General features: G+C 41.3%; 2 protein-coding genes across 7 annotated transcripts in view; one reads left to right on the forward strand and one right to left on the reverse strand.

Moving 5' to 3' along the window:
- Window positions 1–6,167: 6,167 nt before the first annotated feature.
- On the forward strand, window positions 6,168–10,364 carry LOC133526852 (neugrin). 2 transcript variants are annotated; one of them, XM_061863672.1, is made up of 4 exons: window positions 6,168–6,229; window positions 6,321–6,539; window positions 6,939–7,157; window positions 9,637–10,364. In XM_061863672.1, exons 2-4 carry the CDS (start codon window positions 6,342–6,344, stop codon window positions 10,321–10,323), a joined length of 1,104 nt encoding a protein of 367 aa, XP_061719656.1. In that variant the 5' UTR covers window positions 6,168–6,229; window positions 6,321–6,341; the 3' UTR covers window positions 10,324–10,364. The 2 variants fall into 2 exon arrangements, with proteins under 2 accessions (XP_061719656.1, XP_061719657.1); XM_061863673.1 differs by having other exon boundaries at window positions 6,183–6,539.
- Window positions 10,351–19,987, reverse strand: part of LOC133526847 (DENN domain-containing protein Crag) — a 55,370-nt gene continuing 45,733 nt past the window's right edge. For 3 of the 5 annotated variants that reach the window (XM_061863656.1, XM_061863658.1, XM_061863657.1), the window contains exons 17-25: window positions 19,313–19,390; window positions 18,363–18,586; window positions 17,802–17,926; window positions 17,223–17,402; window positions 16,875–16,965; window positions 16,398–16,571; window positions 15,470–15,620; window positions 13,937–14,053; window positions 10,351–13,509 (exon numbers count right to left, since the gene is read on the reverse strand). In XM_061863656.1, the coding sequence (XP_061719640.1) occupies window positions 13,320–13,509; window positions 13,937–14,053; window positions 15,470–15,620; window positions 16,398–16,571; window positions 16,875–16,965; window positions 17,223–17,402; window positions 17,802–17,926; window positions 18,363–18,586; window positions 19,313–19,390 (1,330 nt within the window). In that variant the 3' untranslated portion in view covers window positions 10,351–13,319. The remainder of the gene's footprint in view (window positions 13,510–13,936; window positions 14,054–15,469; window positions 15,621–16,397; window positions 16,572–16,874; window positions 16,966–17,222; window positions 17,403–17,801; window positions 17,927–18,362; window positions 18,587–19,312; window positions 19,391–19,987) is intronic. The other 2 variants (XM_061863660.1, XM_061863659.1) reach the window with 1 other exon arrangement.

Here is a 19,987-nt window from a genome sequence, read left to right on the forward strand (position 1 = left end):
AACGGACAAAAACATAAGCGAGCCTAGTAGTTGCCTATACTGATAAACATTGTCATCTAAATGCTTGTTGGACTTTTCTAATTTATAATTTACAGGTAATGGAGTTGACACTGGTTTACACTCAGACATGTTGTAGCGCTCAAGCAGCCTCTTAATATAATCATGCTGATCTAGAACAGTTACATTATTGTACTTAGTAACATTCATGCCTAAACAATTTTTTAAAGTACCAAGATGGCGTATTTCAAAGTGCTGTTTTAGCAATGATGTAACTGTCTCGATACAATTATTGTGAAAAACATAAAAATCATCTACAAATAAGGCTATAATTATGTACTCAGTCTCATTTTTCTTAACATACACACATGGTTCGCATTTACTTTGCAAGAATCCGTTTTTAGCAAGCAATGTGTGTATTTTAATGTTCCACATCCGGCTTGCTTGTTTCAAGCCATATATACATTTTTTAAGCAAACATACTTTATTATTATTAGATTGGAAACCAGTTGGCTGCTCCATGTAGATTTTTTCAGTTAACTCACCATTTAGAAAAGCTGTGGTGACGTCAATATGGTCCATGCACAGATCCAACTGATTTGCAATTGCAAATAAAATTCTTAGGGTGGAATGCCTAACCACAGGCGAATAAGTATCCGAGTAATCTATTCCTTCTTTTTGACTATACCCACATGCAACAAGTCTTGCTTTATACCTATTTAAATTACCTGTGGAGTCGTATTTTTTCTTAAAAACCCATTTGTTCTTCACAATATTAACATTCTTTGGACGATCTACCAACTCCCACACATTATTTTTGACCATCGAGCCCAACTCAACCTCCATGGCACCATACCACTCGTCTTTTTCAGGTGAATTCATGGCGTCGTGGAAAGTAAGTGGCTCTTGCGATGAACTTGCTGTAGCCATCAGAGAATCAATATGGAAATCATTATACCTTTCAGGAAATATACCTCGCGTACTCCGCACTGGCCTAAAGTTGGTTGGAACAGCAGACTCTTCTACTTCCGCCAACATTGGCTCGTAATCTGAAGATGCAGAGGGTTGCAGTGGTGAGGTGACAGGGCTAGACAGCACCACAGCCTCGCCGCTATCCTCAGTGGCGTCTTCAGTTGTGCGATACAGCTCAGACAGGGGTGATTGCACTGGTGTGCTTGCCGCCTTCTCTGAAACAGTTATAGAGTCCCGATTAGGTGAATTATAATTTACATGATCCTCATGGCTGTTTAGAGGGTTAAGATTATTATCACAATCATTATTACCTACACTAATATCACAGTTATTGTTTAAAATATTATTGCAGCAAGTATTATTCCCTCTATTATCATTTTTTAAATTATCATTTATTAAATTATCAAAAATAATAAAATTTGCTCTTTTCGCCTCAGCATTTGCATGTAATAGATTGTTTCCTATAAATTTGTCCTCAAGGAACACAACACTTCTAGAATAAATAACCCTTCTAGGGTTAACTGGATCTATTAAGCGATATCCCTTACACGTTTCGCCATATCCTACAAAAATATGCTGTTTTGCCTTAGCATCCAGCTTGCGTCTCTTTTGATTAGGCACATGAGAGTATGCTACACAGCCAAAAACACGTAAATGACTAAGATCTAACTTATCAGATCCGGTCCATTCGCATTCAGGAATTCCACCCGATAATGCACTGGTAGGCGACCTATTTTTTAAATAAATGGCCGTCATAACAGCCTCGCCCCAGTAGCGATCAGGTAACTGAGAATCCTGTAACATAGCTCGAGCTTTTTCAAAAATCGTACGATTTGCTCTCTCACTGACACCATTTTGAGAAGGAGAATAAGGACAAGTAGTTTGGTGAATTATTCCTGCCTTTTTAAGGTAATCGGACAAAGTTTTATTGCAATATTCAGTACCCTGGTCAGTACGTAATACTTTAATACGCAATCCAGTTTGATTTTCTACTAAGGTTTTAAAATTAACAAAATGAGAACTCACCTCAGACTTGTTCTTCAGTAGATAGCCAAAGGTGCGTCTTGACTTGTCGTCGGTGAATGTCAGCAAATACCGAGCTCCGCCCCAGCTGGGTACATGAACCGGTCCGGCAATGTCACTATGCACCAGGTCCAGAAGGTTAGCAGCACGCCCCGCACTTGACCGCGGAAACGATGTTTCACACATCTTCCCGGTAAGGCAGGCGATGCACTGTGCAGGAATGCCGTCTTCAGCCTGAAATACGACACTACACTTATTCCCTCCACCTAATACCGACATACCTTGCTTGTTCAAATGACCAAGACGCTTATGCATAATAGAGTAAGGCACAGCGTCAGCAGCATTGGCACTCATGGATCCTTGCCCATGCAGGGACATAGAGTTGCCTAATTGGAGGTCAGGTCGAGTTTGCTCATCCACTTTCAACTTATAGAGCCCATCTTGTTTATTAATAGTTAAAACCTTATTGCCTGTGATTTGACAAGAGCTATAGATATTGCAATAATTATTAGAAAACACTACAACATAACCATTTTTTGTAATTTCACTGACAGACATTAAATTTTTCGCTAAATTAGGCACATATAGCACATTATTTAGAGTCAATTCAGGTGATATAAAAGTCTTACCAATAACTTCACTATTAAGTTGCTGTCCATTGGCTACTGTGATCACACATTTCTTGCTTTTAGTTTCATGAAGAAGAGACAAGTCACCAGCCATGTGACTGGACGCTCCACTGTCGAGCACATATTCATTAGAATGTGTTGCCGAGTATGCAGAAGCAAACATGGTGTGTTCCTGTCCAGTTTTCCTTGCTTCTTCTCGTTTCTTCTTAAAACAGCGGCTTGTGGAGTGGCCCTTTTTCTGACAGTAAGTACATAAGTTATTGTTGCTTTTCTTCTTCCTGTTAGCCATGAAGGCTAGGTTGTCTGTAGTGTTACTTTGGCTTCGTCTGTGATCTTCTTGAAGTAGTCTAGTCCGGACCACCTCACTTGATAAGGTGCCGCTGAGGTTAGCCGCTTCAAGGCTGGACACTAGTATGTTGAATTCTTCTGGCAAGCCCGACAGCAGGATTTCAGCTGTCTCTGCATCGTCGATAACCTTCCCGATATCGGCTAGCTGCGTGACGAGCTTAAGGACACCTTCGATGTAATCCGACATGCCCGCAAAGTGACCGTATTCTACTCTATGTAATTTGCGTAATAAAAGTACTCGCCTGTACAGTCCTTTGTCTTCGAAAGTATCGGATAATGACTTCCACGCATCCCTAGCGGTCGTCGCATTCCGCACGATTTGGTAAAGGTGTGGCTCACATGACAGGCAAATTTTTGCTAAAGCCCGTCCATCTTTGGTAGTGTCCGTGTCTGTGCCATCGACGCAGCCCCATAAACCATCAAGAGTAAGCACCATCTTCACAGCGAATTTCCAATTGATCCAATTGTCCAAGCCTTTCAGTTTCTCTAAGGTGGACATTGAGGTTATGTTGCATGTGCTCGTCCCTGGTTGCGCCATTGTCGTAACTCGGGTAATCTGGGAATATCTCAACGCCTTTTAGCTTTTCTGCAGCTTTTGTGCCTAGGCCCTGAACCTGTTCGGAATATAAGGAGCACACGGGAAGCAGACGAGGGACTAACCGAGATTACGAATGAGCAACACCAAGTTATGATATGAGTCTGTATTAATCGTAGTAAATTAACACACAACTATATCTAGTTTTATATGATCGAAAACATTACATTAAAAGAGGTTTGTAAAAGTTATAAAGGCTGAGTAAAACATAAAATAATTAAAATAAATGGGACGACACAATCTTACAACCGCATTGGGCTGAGGGCAGCGACAAAGAGGAAACCACAGATACAAAATCTTTTTACCCCTAATGTACGGCATAGATTACACAATCTTTAACATATAGCCGTATTTTGCACTAGCTACTAGAGTAGTGTGCAAGCGAAATTTGATTTGATTTTCTATCAAATTTTCGCAACTGAATCAGCTGCCACCTGCTAGTGAGTATTGTATTCTTTGTTTGCCACTATTGAATATCGTGGCTTAAATATTTTGTATCCAGACCATAAAATTAATAAGCAAAAAAATCAATGTCAGGTCATCTGTCAGTGCCAGTATCAATCCAGGCTGACGCAACTAGGAACAAAATAAGTTTTGTATGGAACTTGTTTCGCAAATCTTTGCCAACGAAGAAAAATAAAACGTCAGTGCTATTTATTCTGTCAAGTTTACATCAAGTCAACTGTCAGCCTAATTGTTTTGTTTGTTATGAAGGCTTCAATGTTTTGTTCGGGTATTTCATGCAATTTCTTTATTATTTAGTGAAAATATCGAAAATAGTGAACCGTGATCGGAGTAAAGAACGAGTTTGTTACAATGCCACCGAGAAAACGGTTTACTAAGTGTGAAATATGTGGCAAGCGAGCCACTCGAGAAAATCACGAAAAAGGGATTTTATGGCGAAATTTCCCTTGGATAAAGACCGGTACGTATTGCTTTAGATACTTTTGACCTTATTTTGGTGCAGCAGGCTTTAAACACATCGAAAATTTGATATTTTATATTATTTTTAGTTGTGAACTAGGGATGTACTCAAACTATCGATAATTGTATGTTTATTTGTATATCAATGTAAGTAATTAAATAAAATATGTGAAATTTCCTGAGAACTTGCATGCAATATGACACTAAATTAATTCGTCGAAGATTTTCAGTGGAAAAATATCTATCATCTCTGCATTAATGGTCATTATTTAACATATTTTTTTAATCTAGTAATTATTTAATATATTAATCTGAAATGTAAGTAAATTAATCTCTCTTTTTGTTATTAATAAAAAATATTATACGGCATTATTACACAAATTGACTTAATCCCATAGGAAGCTCAATAAGACATGTGCTGTGGGTACTTAGACAACGATATATACATATAAATACATAGAAAACACACATGACTCAGGAACAAATATGCATGGCCATCACATAAATAAATGCCCGTACCAGGATTTGAACCTGGGACCATCGGCTTCATAGGCAGGGTTACTGCCTAGTAGGACCATGACCGGTTCTTATGATTAACAGACATATAAATACATAAAAAGTTAGAGCATTGATAAAGGGTTGTTGATAATTGGATGCCAAAAAAACATGATTTATAGATGCATATTAGCTTAGGGCTAAATAATCAGTTGATCATCTCATTAGCAAACACTTGGAATATAAACTGTACATAACCAAGGCTGTATGTTTTCAGATGCAGGCAGTGGGTTAAATTTGTTGGGAACGAAGACCTCATACATCTTCCCATAGAAAAGTTACATTTATTGAAACATGTATCTGCAGATCATTTTGAAAATAGTGCTTTTAATAAAAAAAAATAAAGAAAAAAAATAGTGAAGGATTTTATAATTACATTCTGAGTGTAATGAGGTATTCTAAAATAGAATCCTAGCGTAGTGAGGGATTCAAGTGTTAACGCCTATGTATTGCGTCTCACATTTTGATTAATGACAGAGTGAGACGCAATGACATTGGACCAAGAAATTGGATAGGTGGAATACCACCTTAAGGTGGAAATATTTTTGCTACCACGTGATAAATTTACATACTGATTTTCACATCACCTATGAGGAAATTATTATGGTACAAATAAATAAATAAATAAATTTAATTAATGGTAATTAAATTAAATAATTTAACCTAAGAAGTATGCAAAAAGAGGAAAGTAAGTGATCCCTCCTAGTAGGGAAAAAAAGTGCTACTTTGATCCTTCCTAGTGGTGAAGAACAAAAAGGTGTTCTAAAAAAAAATCGAGTCCACATTAAGCTTGACCACGTATTAGTCCACTCCTAGAACTATCCACTATACAACATACAACTTAAATGTGGACTCGATCCTAACTTGATTTCGAGTACAAAATTTGTAGACAAGAGTTTATATTTCAACCCTCCCCATTTTATCGATATCGATAAGAAACGCAAGCGTGTAGCGTACTACACTATTTAAATTGCTTATGTTGGTACTATGGTTCTTTGACAGTTCTTTGTCGTACATTTTGGTAATGATTTGCGAAACAAAGGGATTCCACTCGCTAGTATGGAAGTCCCGTCTCTTAAAACGTAGTGATTATATGCTCTTTGTATCAATCCTGTACATTTTGTATCATGCTTTTTCTTTCTTTCACGCATTATCATATGAGTCAGTTGAGTTGATCAGTTCACTTGTGAGTTCTTCAGCTTTTATGAAGTTTCAATAGTCTTGTGAATAATTAAAAACACACAACAATAACTATATACTATAACTGTTTTAAATAGTTACAGTGCTTTAATGTCAAAATGTTTGCTATAAATCTACGACGAGTCTACTGTGCATGCGATAAAATTATTGTAAGAACATTACGGAATCGAAGGCTGGAAATTCCTGGACCAAATCCTGGAATGGACAGACGAGTAACAGCGCTCCGCGAGGAAGGAGTCGCAATCACAGGAAACCCGGAAGAATTTCTCGATCAATCTGAAAGTGAATTCTATAATGTACGTATTTATTATGAAACTCTTGATAATAAATATTTTTTTTGCAAGTGAAGCTTGGGCAGTTTGCGTTTTGATTTAATTTTTGTCTTAAACATTGAAAAGCTTTGTACTATTTACATGAATGAAACTGTGTTCATTAGTTTTGTAGGTTATGTATGTATGTCACTTGCACATGAGCAAGTTTTAACAAAAAAACTCAAAACAAAGGAAACAAATATTAAGGTGAACTTATCTTTAGGGATCTCTTCCTGCTAACCTTTGAGAGAATGTGAAAGGCAACTGAAAGTTTTACAAGTCTTTATTTTGAAACTCAACTCAAGTTACGATCTCTTTAATTTTCTTGTAACATAAGACATGAATTAAAATTACTTTAATATTTTTTATGCTCTTTCTACCCAGATGGATGAAACTTACAATGCACATCTATCCGAGAGCTTGGCAGGCAAGCATGAGTTACGGCGCAGAATCGCCATAGATAAATACTTCAAGGAGAACATGCCCAATTTGTTGACTTGGAGTGAAAAGGAGCAGATTCGCCATTTAGTGAACGAGCAGCCTGATGAATGGACACCGGAGCGTATTGCAGAGAGCTTTCCAGTCACTGCTGCTGTTGTTAAGGTATGTTTAACCCTTTAATGGGCAAACTTTAATTTTAAAAGGCAAAAATTACCACCCTATAACAATGACTCTAAATTTCATTTCAAAATGACAGGGTTCAATATTTAGTCATTTCTGTTACTTGTCTGCCCGTATCATAAATATAGCTTTATATGATAAATGTATTTTTTGTCTATGGCCGACAATGTTTGAGAAAGAGTTCAAAAATATAATTAGAACCATTTTAAGCTTACTCTGGACCAATTATGACAAAACAAAGTATGGGGGTTTTCACCCCCACTTTGACTATGATATGATGTACATACAAGGAAACAATATATTATAAATATAAAATTATGATAACACAACTAAAACTAAACCTAACTAAAAAAAAACCCCTAAAAACTACCTTCTAAACCTAGGCCCCTCGGCAAGGTGCCCATCACGCAGGCAGCGTTCCCGCGCTGTATTGCGATAGCAATCCTCTGCGCGAGAAAGCTGCCGGCGCGAGATTCCCCTGTTGCCTCCCTCAACCGCTTCCCAAGCTCCTTAAGGAGCCCACGCGCTCCCCTACCCCACGGCCCAAGTGTCTCGACGCCAAATGCTACGAACTCGTAGTTGGCGCCGAGACAGCTGTATTTGTAGGCCTTAAACCGCTCTCGGGCGTCAGCCGCTGCCCCGGCATTTCTGCTGGTCGCTTGAATGTAGGATGCTGCCAACGTATCGGCGCAGGTAGCATCCCACACCAGCGCGCGGCCCATTCTCCAGGGGATCAACGACATCCCGTCCGGGCGCTTGCCATCGTCCCGCACGATCTGGGGCTCCAGAGCTGCGGGGACGTTGGCACTGACGAGAGCCCTTCTAAGGATGTCGTTGAGGGAGGCGTGGCGAGACAGGCGGCCGGCGCCCGAGAAGCAGGAAAGGCCGTGGTGGCCAAGCCGGTCCACTTGGGCCCCACAAGAAGCACAGGCGTGGTCTGTGCATACCTCGATTCCAAGGCGGAGACCGACGGCTATACGTAGGGTAACTGGGTCAATTAAAGTACCCGTGTTGGGCGAGGGATAGGCGTGAAGCCAGTGACCTGATTCCGGTTTGGACACGGCTAGGAGCCTCGCGAGGTCTTTGCCTGACGATGTGTCCACGAGAGAGTTCAGGGTGGCAACGGAGGCTATTGTGTCCCATGCCCTCTGTTGTTTGGGTCTGGATGGCAAGCTTGGGCTCGGTCCAGCCAGCCAAGCATTCATGGCCCCATCCAAACACGCGATCTCGCAGTTTGTAGCCGTAGGGGCTTTCAGGATTTTACCTGCGAGATCGGACGTGCTATGGATAGAGGATAGGAATGCCGGCAAAGCGACACCTGAAATATTTCGAGTTCCCAAGCCGCCAAACCTTACCGGTAAACAGGCCTGGGTCCAAGCCTGGTCGCTAAAATGAACGTTAAGAACGGTCTCAATTTGGCATTTTATAATGGAGTCTGTAGAGTTCATTATATTGGGGAATTTCCAAATGGGACAACATCGCAGCAGATAGGTAAATTTTGGAAGAACCAAACAAAATTTTAAAATAAATAAAGCACAGTGACTATTAATTTTTGATAGGCGGTCCGAATTATTTTTGAATTTTGTAATTGACTTATTGATTAGAGGTGGGATGGCTTCGTCAAAGATAGGCGATCCCAGCAGATGCAGACTGTCTTTGGGGGTAATTTTGATATTCGGGGCGACGTTATTGAAGTTTTGGATGGTTTGCGTCACGGTGAGCGGGTCCATCTTCTCTGACATGTATAGTTCACATTTATTAAAATTTAATTCAAGGCCAATATCCCGGAACTGATTTTTAATATTGACTAGATCTGCTAAGACGGTTTGCGAATCTCCACCTATTGTCCCATCATCGAGGTACCACACGTTTAATTTTGAATTTAGATTGTGTATTATCGAATTTATAGCCAAACTAAATACTGCTGGTCCGAGAGGGTCTCCCTGCTGACAACCTACGGCCGAAAGGATTTCATTGTTTTTGTAAATTAATTTTGATGTACATAGTTTCTTAGATATTTGATGTTAAACATATAACATTTCTCTACTTTGCTTTGGAAAATGGCATGGAGAATTAGCTCGGTCTTACCCTCCAAAGTCTATAGCGGCAATATACTTGCCATCATACTTAACACAAAAACAAATGTCTACAATAAGTAGTATGGTTCAAAATCGAATGACTAAAAAGGAATGACAAATAAAAACATTATAGATTGTTTTTTTAAGCATGACTTGACATGTCTTTTTATTGAAAAACTTTTTTTTTATCAGTAATTATTACTCATGAAAGCAGAAAATGTAAAAGACCATGTATGATTTATAATAATTGTTACATATTTGCCTTGACTTATTTTTCAAGTGTTTTTCAATAAAAAGACACATCAAAACCACTTACCTTCTTTCTAATGCCAAAAAAACGGACTATAATGAAATTATTCAAGTAATTCAATTTTGTTTTTTAGAAATTATTGAAATACCCTTGGAAGCCAGCAACTGAAGCCCGCATAGCTCGCCACGACGCATCTGCTATGAGAAACTGGAGGGAGCTTAAAGAAAACACTTTAGACATACCACAAGATTTACGCCAACACTTTCTCAAATTTTCCGAAAGAACTATACCTCCACTGAAAGCCAAATCAGTGAAACCTGATGTAATGGTAGAAAAAATGGGCGAATTTGAAAAGATAGTACAGAGATGTGCTGAAAAATCAAATAACAATAATATTGAAGAAAGTGATTCTACAGAAGTTGCCATACATGCATCTAATGACACTAAGAGTAAAAATAAAGTAGTAAAAGGTAACCAAAGGGTAACATTAGAAGAAATGACAACCAAAATTAAAAAAAGATTAGACAGTGGCAAAGCCATTGACCTCCCAGACCAAATAATGCTCAGTGCAGTAAATTCCACTCAAACTGAAATATCAGCTACAGAATTAAGTAAAGAAATTGATTTGGCAGAAGAAAAACCAAAAGAAGTATCAGTATTTAATGAACAAAGTGAAGAAAAAACATCCGTTATGGAATATCCAGAAAGAATTAGGATTCCTAAGAAGGCTTACAAAAAAGGTGCTACTTATAAAGTGGATGATTGTTATTATGATGCTGATGGGAAATTCCTATACCGAGTCTTGGGCATGTCTAATTGATATTCTGAAATATAAAATAAAACAATGTTTGTGAAGCCTTATTTATATATTTTTATATAAAAATTATATGTTTTCATTATACTCCTCAATCAAAATAAAATAACTACTTTTTCACCAATACTTTTATGTTGCAACTAACATAGTGTAATTGCATGTCTTTTACAAACTTCTACAAGATTGTAATTACAAAACCTTTGATCAGACTAAACAATATTACAGCATATTTAAATGTAAAAATATATTTGAATGACTATATGATGATTGTACAACATTGATTGGAACATAAAATATGGCTCAAAATGATCACTCGAGGCAAATAAATATAAGCTTAAACCGAGTCCAAGAAAGACCATAGAATATACAGTTTTCCACAACATGCCAAAATATACATCCATTTCCACACTTGGCAACATACTTAACTGTTATATTATAAACTATAATATTGCCATAAAATTGCCTCACGACTTTTAAAATCTACAACATCAAAACAAGTCATGATTTAAACGTTCCTAAAGAATAAAATTTGTCAACGAAAAACCTTTAAACACTGGATTATATCCGTAAAAATATTGTATATGTATTTACTCTTCGTGTATTAGTATCATTGAGTATTGAGTACAAAAACTTAATGCCAGTGAGAAATATATATATATGGTAAAATAAAAAGAGTTTTTAATGACATTATCAGTTACATCAGATATCCAGTTTGTTGTAGGCCAAATGATTATTATAGGCCTACGGTATGTTATATGTTTAACAGATAGATATTTCAGTTTATTATACATCGGTCAAAAGCAGTTTCTTTAAAGTGTTAAGTTTAGTATACCTATATTGACACCTTCATGAATACTTTCGAATTTTGGCAGTCGCATTATTTGTAAAAAATACATACAAATCGTGCAGAAATAGTATAATAACTTAATGTTTATTAGTGTCATGCCCAGTGAGATGGCATTACGTATTTACGCAAGTTTATTAGGGCACGTTTTCACTAGGTCACACTATCCAACGACTAAGGCGAGAGAGAACGTCATATGAAAACGCTCTTTACCTACAAAATTATTACAATAGATTCTCTAGTTCTAATTCACTGTGTATTAAAACAATGCATACAAAACGACAGTGCCCACCAGTGGCGGCGCGTCACAAATATTCATAGGGAACCCGGAGCTAATTTTGCTTTCCTTTTCTCCATGAACCGATCGTGAAAGTACTCAACGGGCTGAAATTAGACAAGCCGGTGGGAATCGAGTTCTTTGAACGATCCGCCACTGGTGCCCAAAAGGTTGAAGATAACATCCAAAACTTTCTAGTTGGTGACAAATAATGCGACTAGAATATAATAATACGTACCATTCGTTTACGAATTTAACTGTTTAGTGAAATCACTCAAAAGCTAAATATCTACTTGAACTATACATATATAAAAAGCGCAGACAAAATCAAGTGAGTTCCTTTTAAGAAACAATACTCCTATCATTAAGAAATATTTTGTCCAATATCATTAAATATTGACTGATCCGCTTCAATTCATGACTAATACAGTCGTCAGCAATCAAGAATGCGAAGTTTTATTAATATATACAATTGAAATATGTACAATTTTATTTCAGTATGGCTATCCAAATCACCTTGTCCGTAGCACCCACATTTCTAACATTAACAAATATTAAGATGATTGCGTGATGTGGTTATGAACATTTTACTCTGGAGCTGCAGCGGGGTAGAAGGGAAGATAATTGAGTGATTTAAAGTTGCTTTGAAAACATCTCTCACGGTAACTATATTTAATTGCTTTATATAAACACAAGGTGAAGATAGCTCAGATGCATTTTAATTGAATTCTCAATTTCCTCATGTATGATATATGAAATACGTTTTTATTTTTTTATTTAAGATGTCAGCAATTATATTCTTGGTTTGTAAATTCGTTGTATTGATGCGCCTTTTTTGATAGGAAAAAGTATGAGTATGCCCATAAACTAGGTATATGAAGCAGGATTATGTCCACATGTATCGCGCGCACTAATAACATGTCGCGGTCGTCATATTTAATTTTAAATAGTATTCTGAAGATGTTACAAACTATCATCGTCATACCACCTGTCGTGTCCAGATCATAGATTTTGATCATTTAATGAAATGCTATTTTAGAAGTGATATTTTCATGATATGGTTAAGTTAGTTCTGAATTTCCCACGATGCGCCTAACGGATCATTTCATTAATGACCAATTTTTAAGATCTGGTCACAACACCTCATACATTTAGGTGCATACAAACAGGACTTATTGTCTTATCTTACATTATTTCGTCAAACTTGAAACGTATTGCCATTTTCTTTACACATCACATGTAGTTGAAGTAATTTTTATATTAAAATACACGACAAACTTCAACACTGAAACATCCTCATACAAATAAAGTAGACAAAAGGACGGATGTCGTGTTTTACCAACCTCTCTTATTCGATGTCGACGTACACGAGGAGCTTTCGTCAAGAATATGATTACACCTTTGTTTATATATATAATAAGGCGAGCGCATGCATATTTTTGACGTTGACTAATGCAAAGATTCATTGATTTTGATCATGTGACCTGGAGTATGACAGCACAGATGGCGCTGTAAGGCCGTCGCCTACGTACGGTCAGCTGCAGAGCAATCAAATAAATAAATATGCAAAGGTGTTAAGCGAATAGTACTGTTGACTGTCGAAAAATAGGTTTTGCGGCAACTGAATTCTTAAACGTAATTTTTTGCCAATCAGACTTACTCATGGAGCCGTACAGCGCCATATATATTAGCTGTCAAACACAAATACTTTACACATCTATAAGAGTCACATATTGTCTCTTTCACTCTGCTATGACCATGCTAGTGTGAATGAGAAGTTTTACGACCCCTGTTATGAGTTTACTATCAATGAATTTTTGTCGGTAAGCAGACTCATGTTTATAACCGGCCTCGCTCGGCTCGGCCGCGCAGCGCCCTGGGTCAGTCCTCGTGCGCGAGGCGCAGGCGCCGGAAGTAGTGCCGGCAGCAGACGGCGGTGGGCGCGGGCGGGTAGTCGTGCGGGCGCAGCGCGCCGCCGAGCTGTGTGATCGCGCGCGAATATTCGCGCTGGAACGCGATCAGGTCGATGTTGTTCTCGCCGAGGGCGGCCATCGCGAGGAATAGTATGTCTCTGTGGGTAGAACAATTTAAGAATTTACACTATCAGGCTGTTCTTATTATCACCTATATTTGAACTATATTTGTCCGACGCTTCGATATGTAAATTTCAGACTGCCATAATTGATTTTCCCAAGCAACGGACTATGTAGGCTGATTTTGTTATGTCTGACCATACTCTGACGAATGAAATATGTTGATCATACTGAACCAGTTTAAATACTGAAAGAATAAAGCAGTTTTTGCGTTTTCAAGGTTGGATCTATAGTAAAAGTTGTATATTGTGACCCGTATATTGATCCCTCAAGGTACGGTAAAGGAATTATCTCACGGTGTTATCTCTACTTGTGGACATAAGCACTCCCAACACAAAGTTACTAACAGCCTCACTATAAAATACACCACTGAAATGAATGAAAAATATGATGCAGTTGCATTACCTGAAAAATGAATGGTATCGCTTGTTGCCAGCGGTGTTCTCCCGCCACGCAGCGAGCCGCCGTAGCGCGTCCACCAAGTCGTTGCTCAGCAACCCGTCCAGAACCGCCAACACCACTCTGTTCGAATACATTTTTGTTTAGCTTGATACAATGTACAGTCAAAAAAATTAACTTGTGACCCACTAGAGTACCTTGTCACAGTGACAAACAACATGAAAGTACTATCACATTATTATCACGGTGATAAGGTACTCTTGTTGTCGGTGTCGGTGAGCAGCAGGGCCTGCAGCGCGCGCGAGCGCTGCTGCTGGGCGCGCTCCTGTAGTCCCGGCTGCATGTAGAGCCCCGTACTCACGCGTTGGCCTGCGCGGTGTCGGTGAGCAGCAGGGCCTGCAGCGCGCGCGAGCGCTGCTGCTGGGCGCGCTCCTGTAGTCCCGGCTGCATGTAGAGCCCCGTACTCACGCGTTGGCCTGCGCGGTGTCGGTGAGCAGCAGGGCCTGCAGCGCGCGCGAGCGCTGCTGCTGGGCGCGCTCCTGTAGTCCCGGCTGCATGTAGAGCCCCGTACTCACGCGTTGGCCTGCGCGGTGTCGGTGAGCAGCAGGGCCTGCAGCGCGCGCGAGCGCTGCTGCTGGGCGCGCTCCTGTAGTCCCGGCTGCATGTAGAGCCCCGTACTCACGCGTTGGCCTGCGCGGTGTCGGTGAGCAGCAGGGCCTGCAGCGCGCGCGAGCGCTGCTGCTGGGGCGCGCTCCTGTAGTCCCGGCTGCATGTAGAGCCCCGTACTCACGCGTTGGCCTGCGCGGTGTCGGTGAGCAGCAGGGCCTGCAGCGCGCGCGAGCGCTGCTGCTGGGCGCGCTCCTGTAGTCCCGGCTGCATGTAGAGCCCCGTACTCACGCGTTGGCCTGCGCGGTGTCGGTGAGCAGCAGGGCCTGCAGCGCGCGCGAGCGCTGCTGCTGGGCGCGCTCCTGTAGTCCCGGCTGCATGTAGAGCCCCGTACTCACGCGTTGGCCTGCGCGGTGTCGGTGAGCAGCAGGGCCTGCAGCGCGCGCGAGCGCTGCTGCTGGGCGCGCTCCTGTAGTCCCGGCTGCATGTAGAGCCCCGTACTCACGCGTTGGCCTGCGCGGTGTCGGTGAGCAGCAGGGCCTGCAGCGCGCGCGAGCGCTGCTGCTGGGCGCGCTCCTGTAGTCCCGGCTGCATGTAGAGCCCCGTACTCACGCGTTGGCCTGCGCGGTGTCGGTGAGCAGCAGGGCCTGCAGCGCGCGCGAGCGCTGCTGCTGGGCGCGCTCCTGTAGTCCCGGCTGCATGTAGAGCCCCGTACTCACGCGTTGGCCTGCGCGGTGTCGGTGAGCAGCAGGGCCTGCAGCGCGCGCGAGCGCTGCTGCTGGGCGCGCTCCTGTAGTCCCGGCTGCATGTAGAGCCCCGTACTCACGCGTTGGCCTGCGCGGTGTCGGTGAGCAGCAGGGCCTGCAGCGCGCGCGAGCGCTGCTGCTGGGCGCGCTCCTGTAGTCCCGGCTGCATGTAGAGCCCCGTACTCACGCGTTGGCCTGCGCGGTGTCGGTGAGCAGCAGGGCCTGCAGCGCGCGCGAGCGCTGCTGCTGGGCGCGCTTCAGGCGCCACGCGCGGTACAGCGCCGTGCCCGCCTCGCCGTGCAGCCGCACCAAGTCCCAGCTGCATACTACTTGGCACCCTGTACGACAAAAATTATATTAGCTTGAGCGGTAATTTGATACACTTAGCTACATAGATTCAACTCTCCCAATTAACAGTCATTCAAATTTTAAAACAAACAAGTTTGGAATGGACTATAAGTTCCAGTATAAAATCTAAGGCCACATGGTGGCAGATCATCTAACGCACACAATCGCTGAATTCACTTCGATCGCACAGCCTCACAACGCCCCACTCACCGTTGTTTTCATCAGGAACATCGTCCTGGTACATGGCCAGTTAGTTAGCACTCAGCAGGTCTAGTAGATGGCTCTCGATGTTGCCGTGCTCCAGGTACCACACCCCAGTACAAGATCGGGTGCGACTCCACGAACTTCTCCAGAAAACACGACTCGCCTTCTCTACCTGTTTAAAAAGAACTCACCGCTGTTCTCATCAGGAACATCGCCTTGGTACATGGCAGGGTAGTTGGCGCTCAGCAGGTCCGGTAGATGGCTTTCGATGTTGGCGTGCTCCAGGTACCACACCCCCAGTACAAGATCGGGTGGGACTCCACGAACTTCTCCAGAAAACACGACTCGCCTTCTCTACCTGTTTAAAAAGAACTCACCGCTGTTCTCATCAGGAACATCGCCTTGGTACATGGCAGGGTAGTTGGCGCTCAGCAGGTCCGGTAGATGGCTTTCGATGTTGGCGTGCTCCAGGTACCACACCCCCAGTACAAGATCGGGTGGGACTCCACGAACTTCTCCAGAAAACACGACTCGCCTTCTCTACCTGTTTAAAAAGAACTCACCGCTGTTCTCATCAGGAACATCGCCCTGGTACATGGCAGGATAGTCGGCGCTCAGCAGGTCCGGTAGATGACTCTCGATGTTGGCGCGCTCTAGGTACCACACCAGGTTCCAGTACACGATCGGGTGCGATTCCACGAACTCTTTCTCCAGGAGACACGAGTCGCCTTCTCTACCTGTTTAACAAGTAAGGTTTAAGCCGGTGACGGGTTTTTCTTTGCGAGATTTTCAGTTAGGACAGGGTCTTAAAACTAAGATCCTATGACCCGGCTTGCATTTAGCGGTAGCAGGCATAAAAGTCAAGTTCTAATCTAATCCGAACAAAGGTTTTAATATCTGATTAATAGTGCACTAGCCTATTGAGATAATGAAACCCTTTTTATTACATCTTTGTTTCATAAACCGTAACATAATTATATTAATTATAGTATGCTGACACTAATAATTACGCCTACATTTATAATTCCACTTTCACTTACCTAATATTGATTCGAATTCTTTCCTTAGCACCAATGGATTTAAATAAGGCACGCTGACAGTTTCGGTTTGCGTCTGACCCTCGCGCATTATCTGCAAAAGAATATACATTTGATATAAGTACGTTATGAATGTGAGTTTTAATGGGATGGTGAATTGATTTCCGTGCGGTTTGAGATTTTTGCATTTATTTCGAGAACTATATTTTATGTACGACACAACCTAGGTTTTATCTTACGATTTCAGACCATCACATACATATGAAACATTAAAATATGGCAAAAATTAAACTGCTTTTAAAATGATCTGATAATGGCCTATATTCCTTCGCGTGTACGCTCGTGTGGCACCTGCACGGACAGCAGCGGCACGGAGTGGCGGCCGCAGGCGGTGCAGCGCGTGTTGAGGTTGGAGTCGTCGGCCGCCCAGCCCGCCATGATGTCCTCGTCGTACAGCAGCGCGTAGCACTGGTGGCATTGCGAGCAGGAGGACATGTGGGCTGACACTGTAGGCGATGACTTTAGGTTCTCCTGTGAACAACAGTTCATTATTCATGCTAAAAGAACTACCCAGAAGTTAGGACGTCCCCTAGCAGGCGCGGATGCACGAAGCGGGCGCACGTAGGTAAAATCCGTCGCACGCGTCCGCGCTAGTGCAACTCATCCGCTTTGTGCAACCGCGCCAGCTAGCGGATGCCCTTAGGAATTAATTAGTTTTTATGCATGGGAATCTGTCTTATGCCCTAACTGTACATCCATACAGCTTAAACTGGGCACACAGACGCAGCACCGCAGAAGTCATAGATACCACTTTGCAAGCCAAATCCTTAGGCAGTCTACCTAATCGTGCCTCAAACGCACACAAGGAAAGCTACATTTAACCAGAACCACGGTACGATCAAGTTTCATTCAAATTCATTTCACACTTACCGCTTGTTGTGGATACAGGTTGTCCGGTAAATGCGACAGCAGGGTGGCTAATGAACCGCGCTCCATGGTACACGCTAGCTCAGCGTCGCTCGACGCTCTTCTGAAATGCATGCCGCCTGTCCATTCTGGAAGGAAATTCGGATGTAAATTAAGACAAAATACCACGAGGCTCGGATGGAATAACTATTTTGTGTTAATATTTGACGATATACTCCATTTGGTAGATTCCAAATGACTCTTCATCCTCATTATCATATCAGGCACTCTTCCAGTACGCTACTTGTCCCGGTCCGAATGTCGTACACCTAACAAGCCAACGGAGGCCAGGGGCTTCTATCATCCGAAAGCCGCCATTTCATTTCAGATGAAATGACTCTTAAATATTTCTAAGTGAAAGCTTCAGGTGCAGGTCAGATTTGGTAAACGCGTAAATAATGGCTTACTAACTGCTCGCATGTATATCACGCATAATTTACTTCAAGTAGAATTGGGGACATTTAAAATATAGGTGAAAATGCTAAATTTCTTGTCACCTAACTTTTGGATAAACTATAAAATTACCATCCGGATTAATTTCCGACGAGCCATCCGTAGAATCGTCCTCCATGAAACTCGTTAACGCGCTGGTAGCGTTTCCGATAGCCCCCTTCACAGGCGTCGAGTTCGCGGATATAACTTCTTTCATCTCGTCGAACTTCTTGGCCATGCTCGTAGCGGCGGACTTGAGGCTGGAGAGCCCGCTTTGTAGGAGCTCGTTGGACTTCTTGCCCGCTATGCTTGTGGGACTGAAAATGTTTAATCGGTTAGAAAACCTGTGGTAAAATACGTAAGTGAAGAATTGCAGATTGTATCCCGCGGAAATCAAAAATTTGTAAAGAACGCAATATCTCTCTTTCTTTATTTTGCGTGATTAGAAACCTACTGATTCTAATAATCTAGTTATTCATATATTACATTCCTACCACCAGATCCAACTTTCTGTTTGAAAGAAGAACACAACCGAAGCATTTTCAGTTATCATTAGGACATATTTTTAATTAGAAAGTACTTAAAGTGGAGTTCAATAGAAATGGCAAATAATGTAAACAAATATGACAGATTTAGCATTTGACGTATAACCGAAAAGTTGAACAATGGTTGTTTACATTGAAATATTAATAATTAACATATATTTTAACTAGTAATTGACTAATTGATATAAATAAAAGATTTACGTATGTAAACTGTTGATAAAATCATGGTTGTCCACAAAAAGTGCAAAATTACGAAGAAATTAAAGTAAAAAGTTGAACTCCACTTTAGACCAGTGTCGTGTCATTATTTATGAACTATTTTGCTAACATTAACATGCTTTATATGTGTCGAAGTCTAGTCAAAGATCCCACTTTGTCGCTTACCATAAGGACGAGATTTGCTTGTATCTTGACCTGTCAAAGCATCCTTATGGCAAGCGACAATACTTGCTTGGAAACGACACATATGTGTAATGGCACAAACAATGAGCTCCTTACCTGAAGTAGTTTTCGACAATCGCCTTTCCGATGTTCATGTTCTCTTTGCGTAAAGACAACCGGCCGGGTGAATAGCGTCTAAGAAACAAAACAACTAGCAAACAGTGCACCAACTAAAACATAACGCTTAGCAAGCGGAAAACCATACTCCCAATAAATATCAATGTTTAAATTGTTACTATTTCATGTTAGGTCAGTTTTTATACAAGTGGAAGAAAGAAGTCCATTTAAACGGAGACACAATCGAAAAATGTGTATTTTAATCGACAGAACTTGATAATACCAAAGATAATTGATGTAATAGAGAGGTAAAGTCTAAGAAAAAAACGTGCCCCTTAGTTTGACATCCAAAACAGGTGGCGCTGTACTGCGACATATGCTTTGCGATCACTGAATTGCCAAACGTCAACTTTTGACAATCAGAGTTAAATTCGAAGCACGAAATTCCCTTAAGATTTTACACCTACACCTTAATCAATCTATCTTTGATAATACACATGTAAATATAATAAATAAATATTATAGGACATTACTACACAAATTGACTAAGTCCCACAGTAAGCTCAATAAGGCTTGTATTGAGGGTACTTAGACAACGATATATATAATATATAAATATTTATAAATACTTAAATACATAGAAAACACCCATGACTCAGGAACAAATATCCATGC

This window comes from Cydia pomonella, chromosome 17 (genome assembly GCF_033807575.1).
Source record: "Cydia pomonella isolate Wapato2018A chromosome 17, ilCydPomo1, whole genome shotgun sequence".
In the NCBI taxonomy this organism is placed as follows: Eukaryota; Metazoa; Arthropoda; class Insecta; order Lepidoptera; family Tortricidae; genus Cydia; species Cydia pomonella.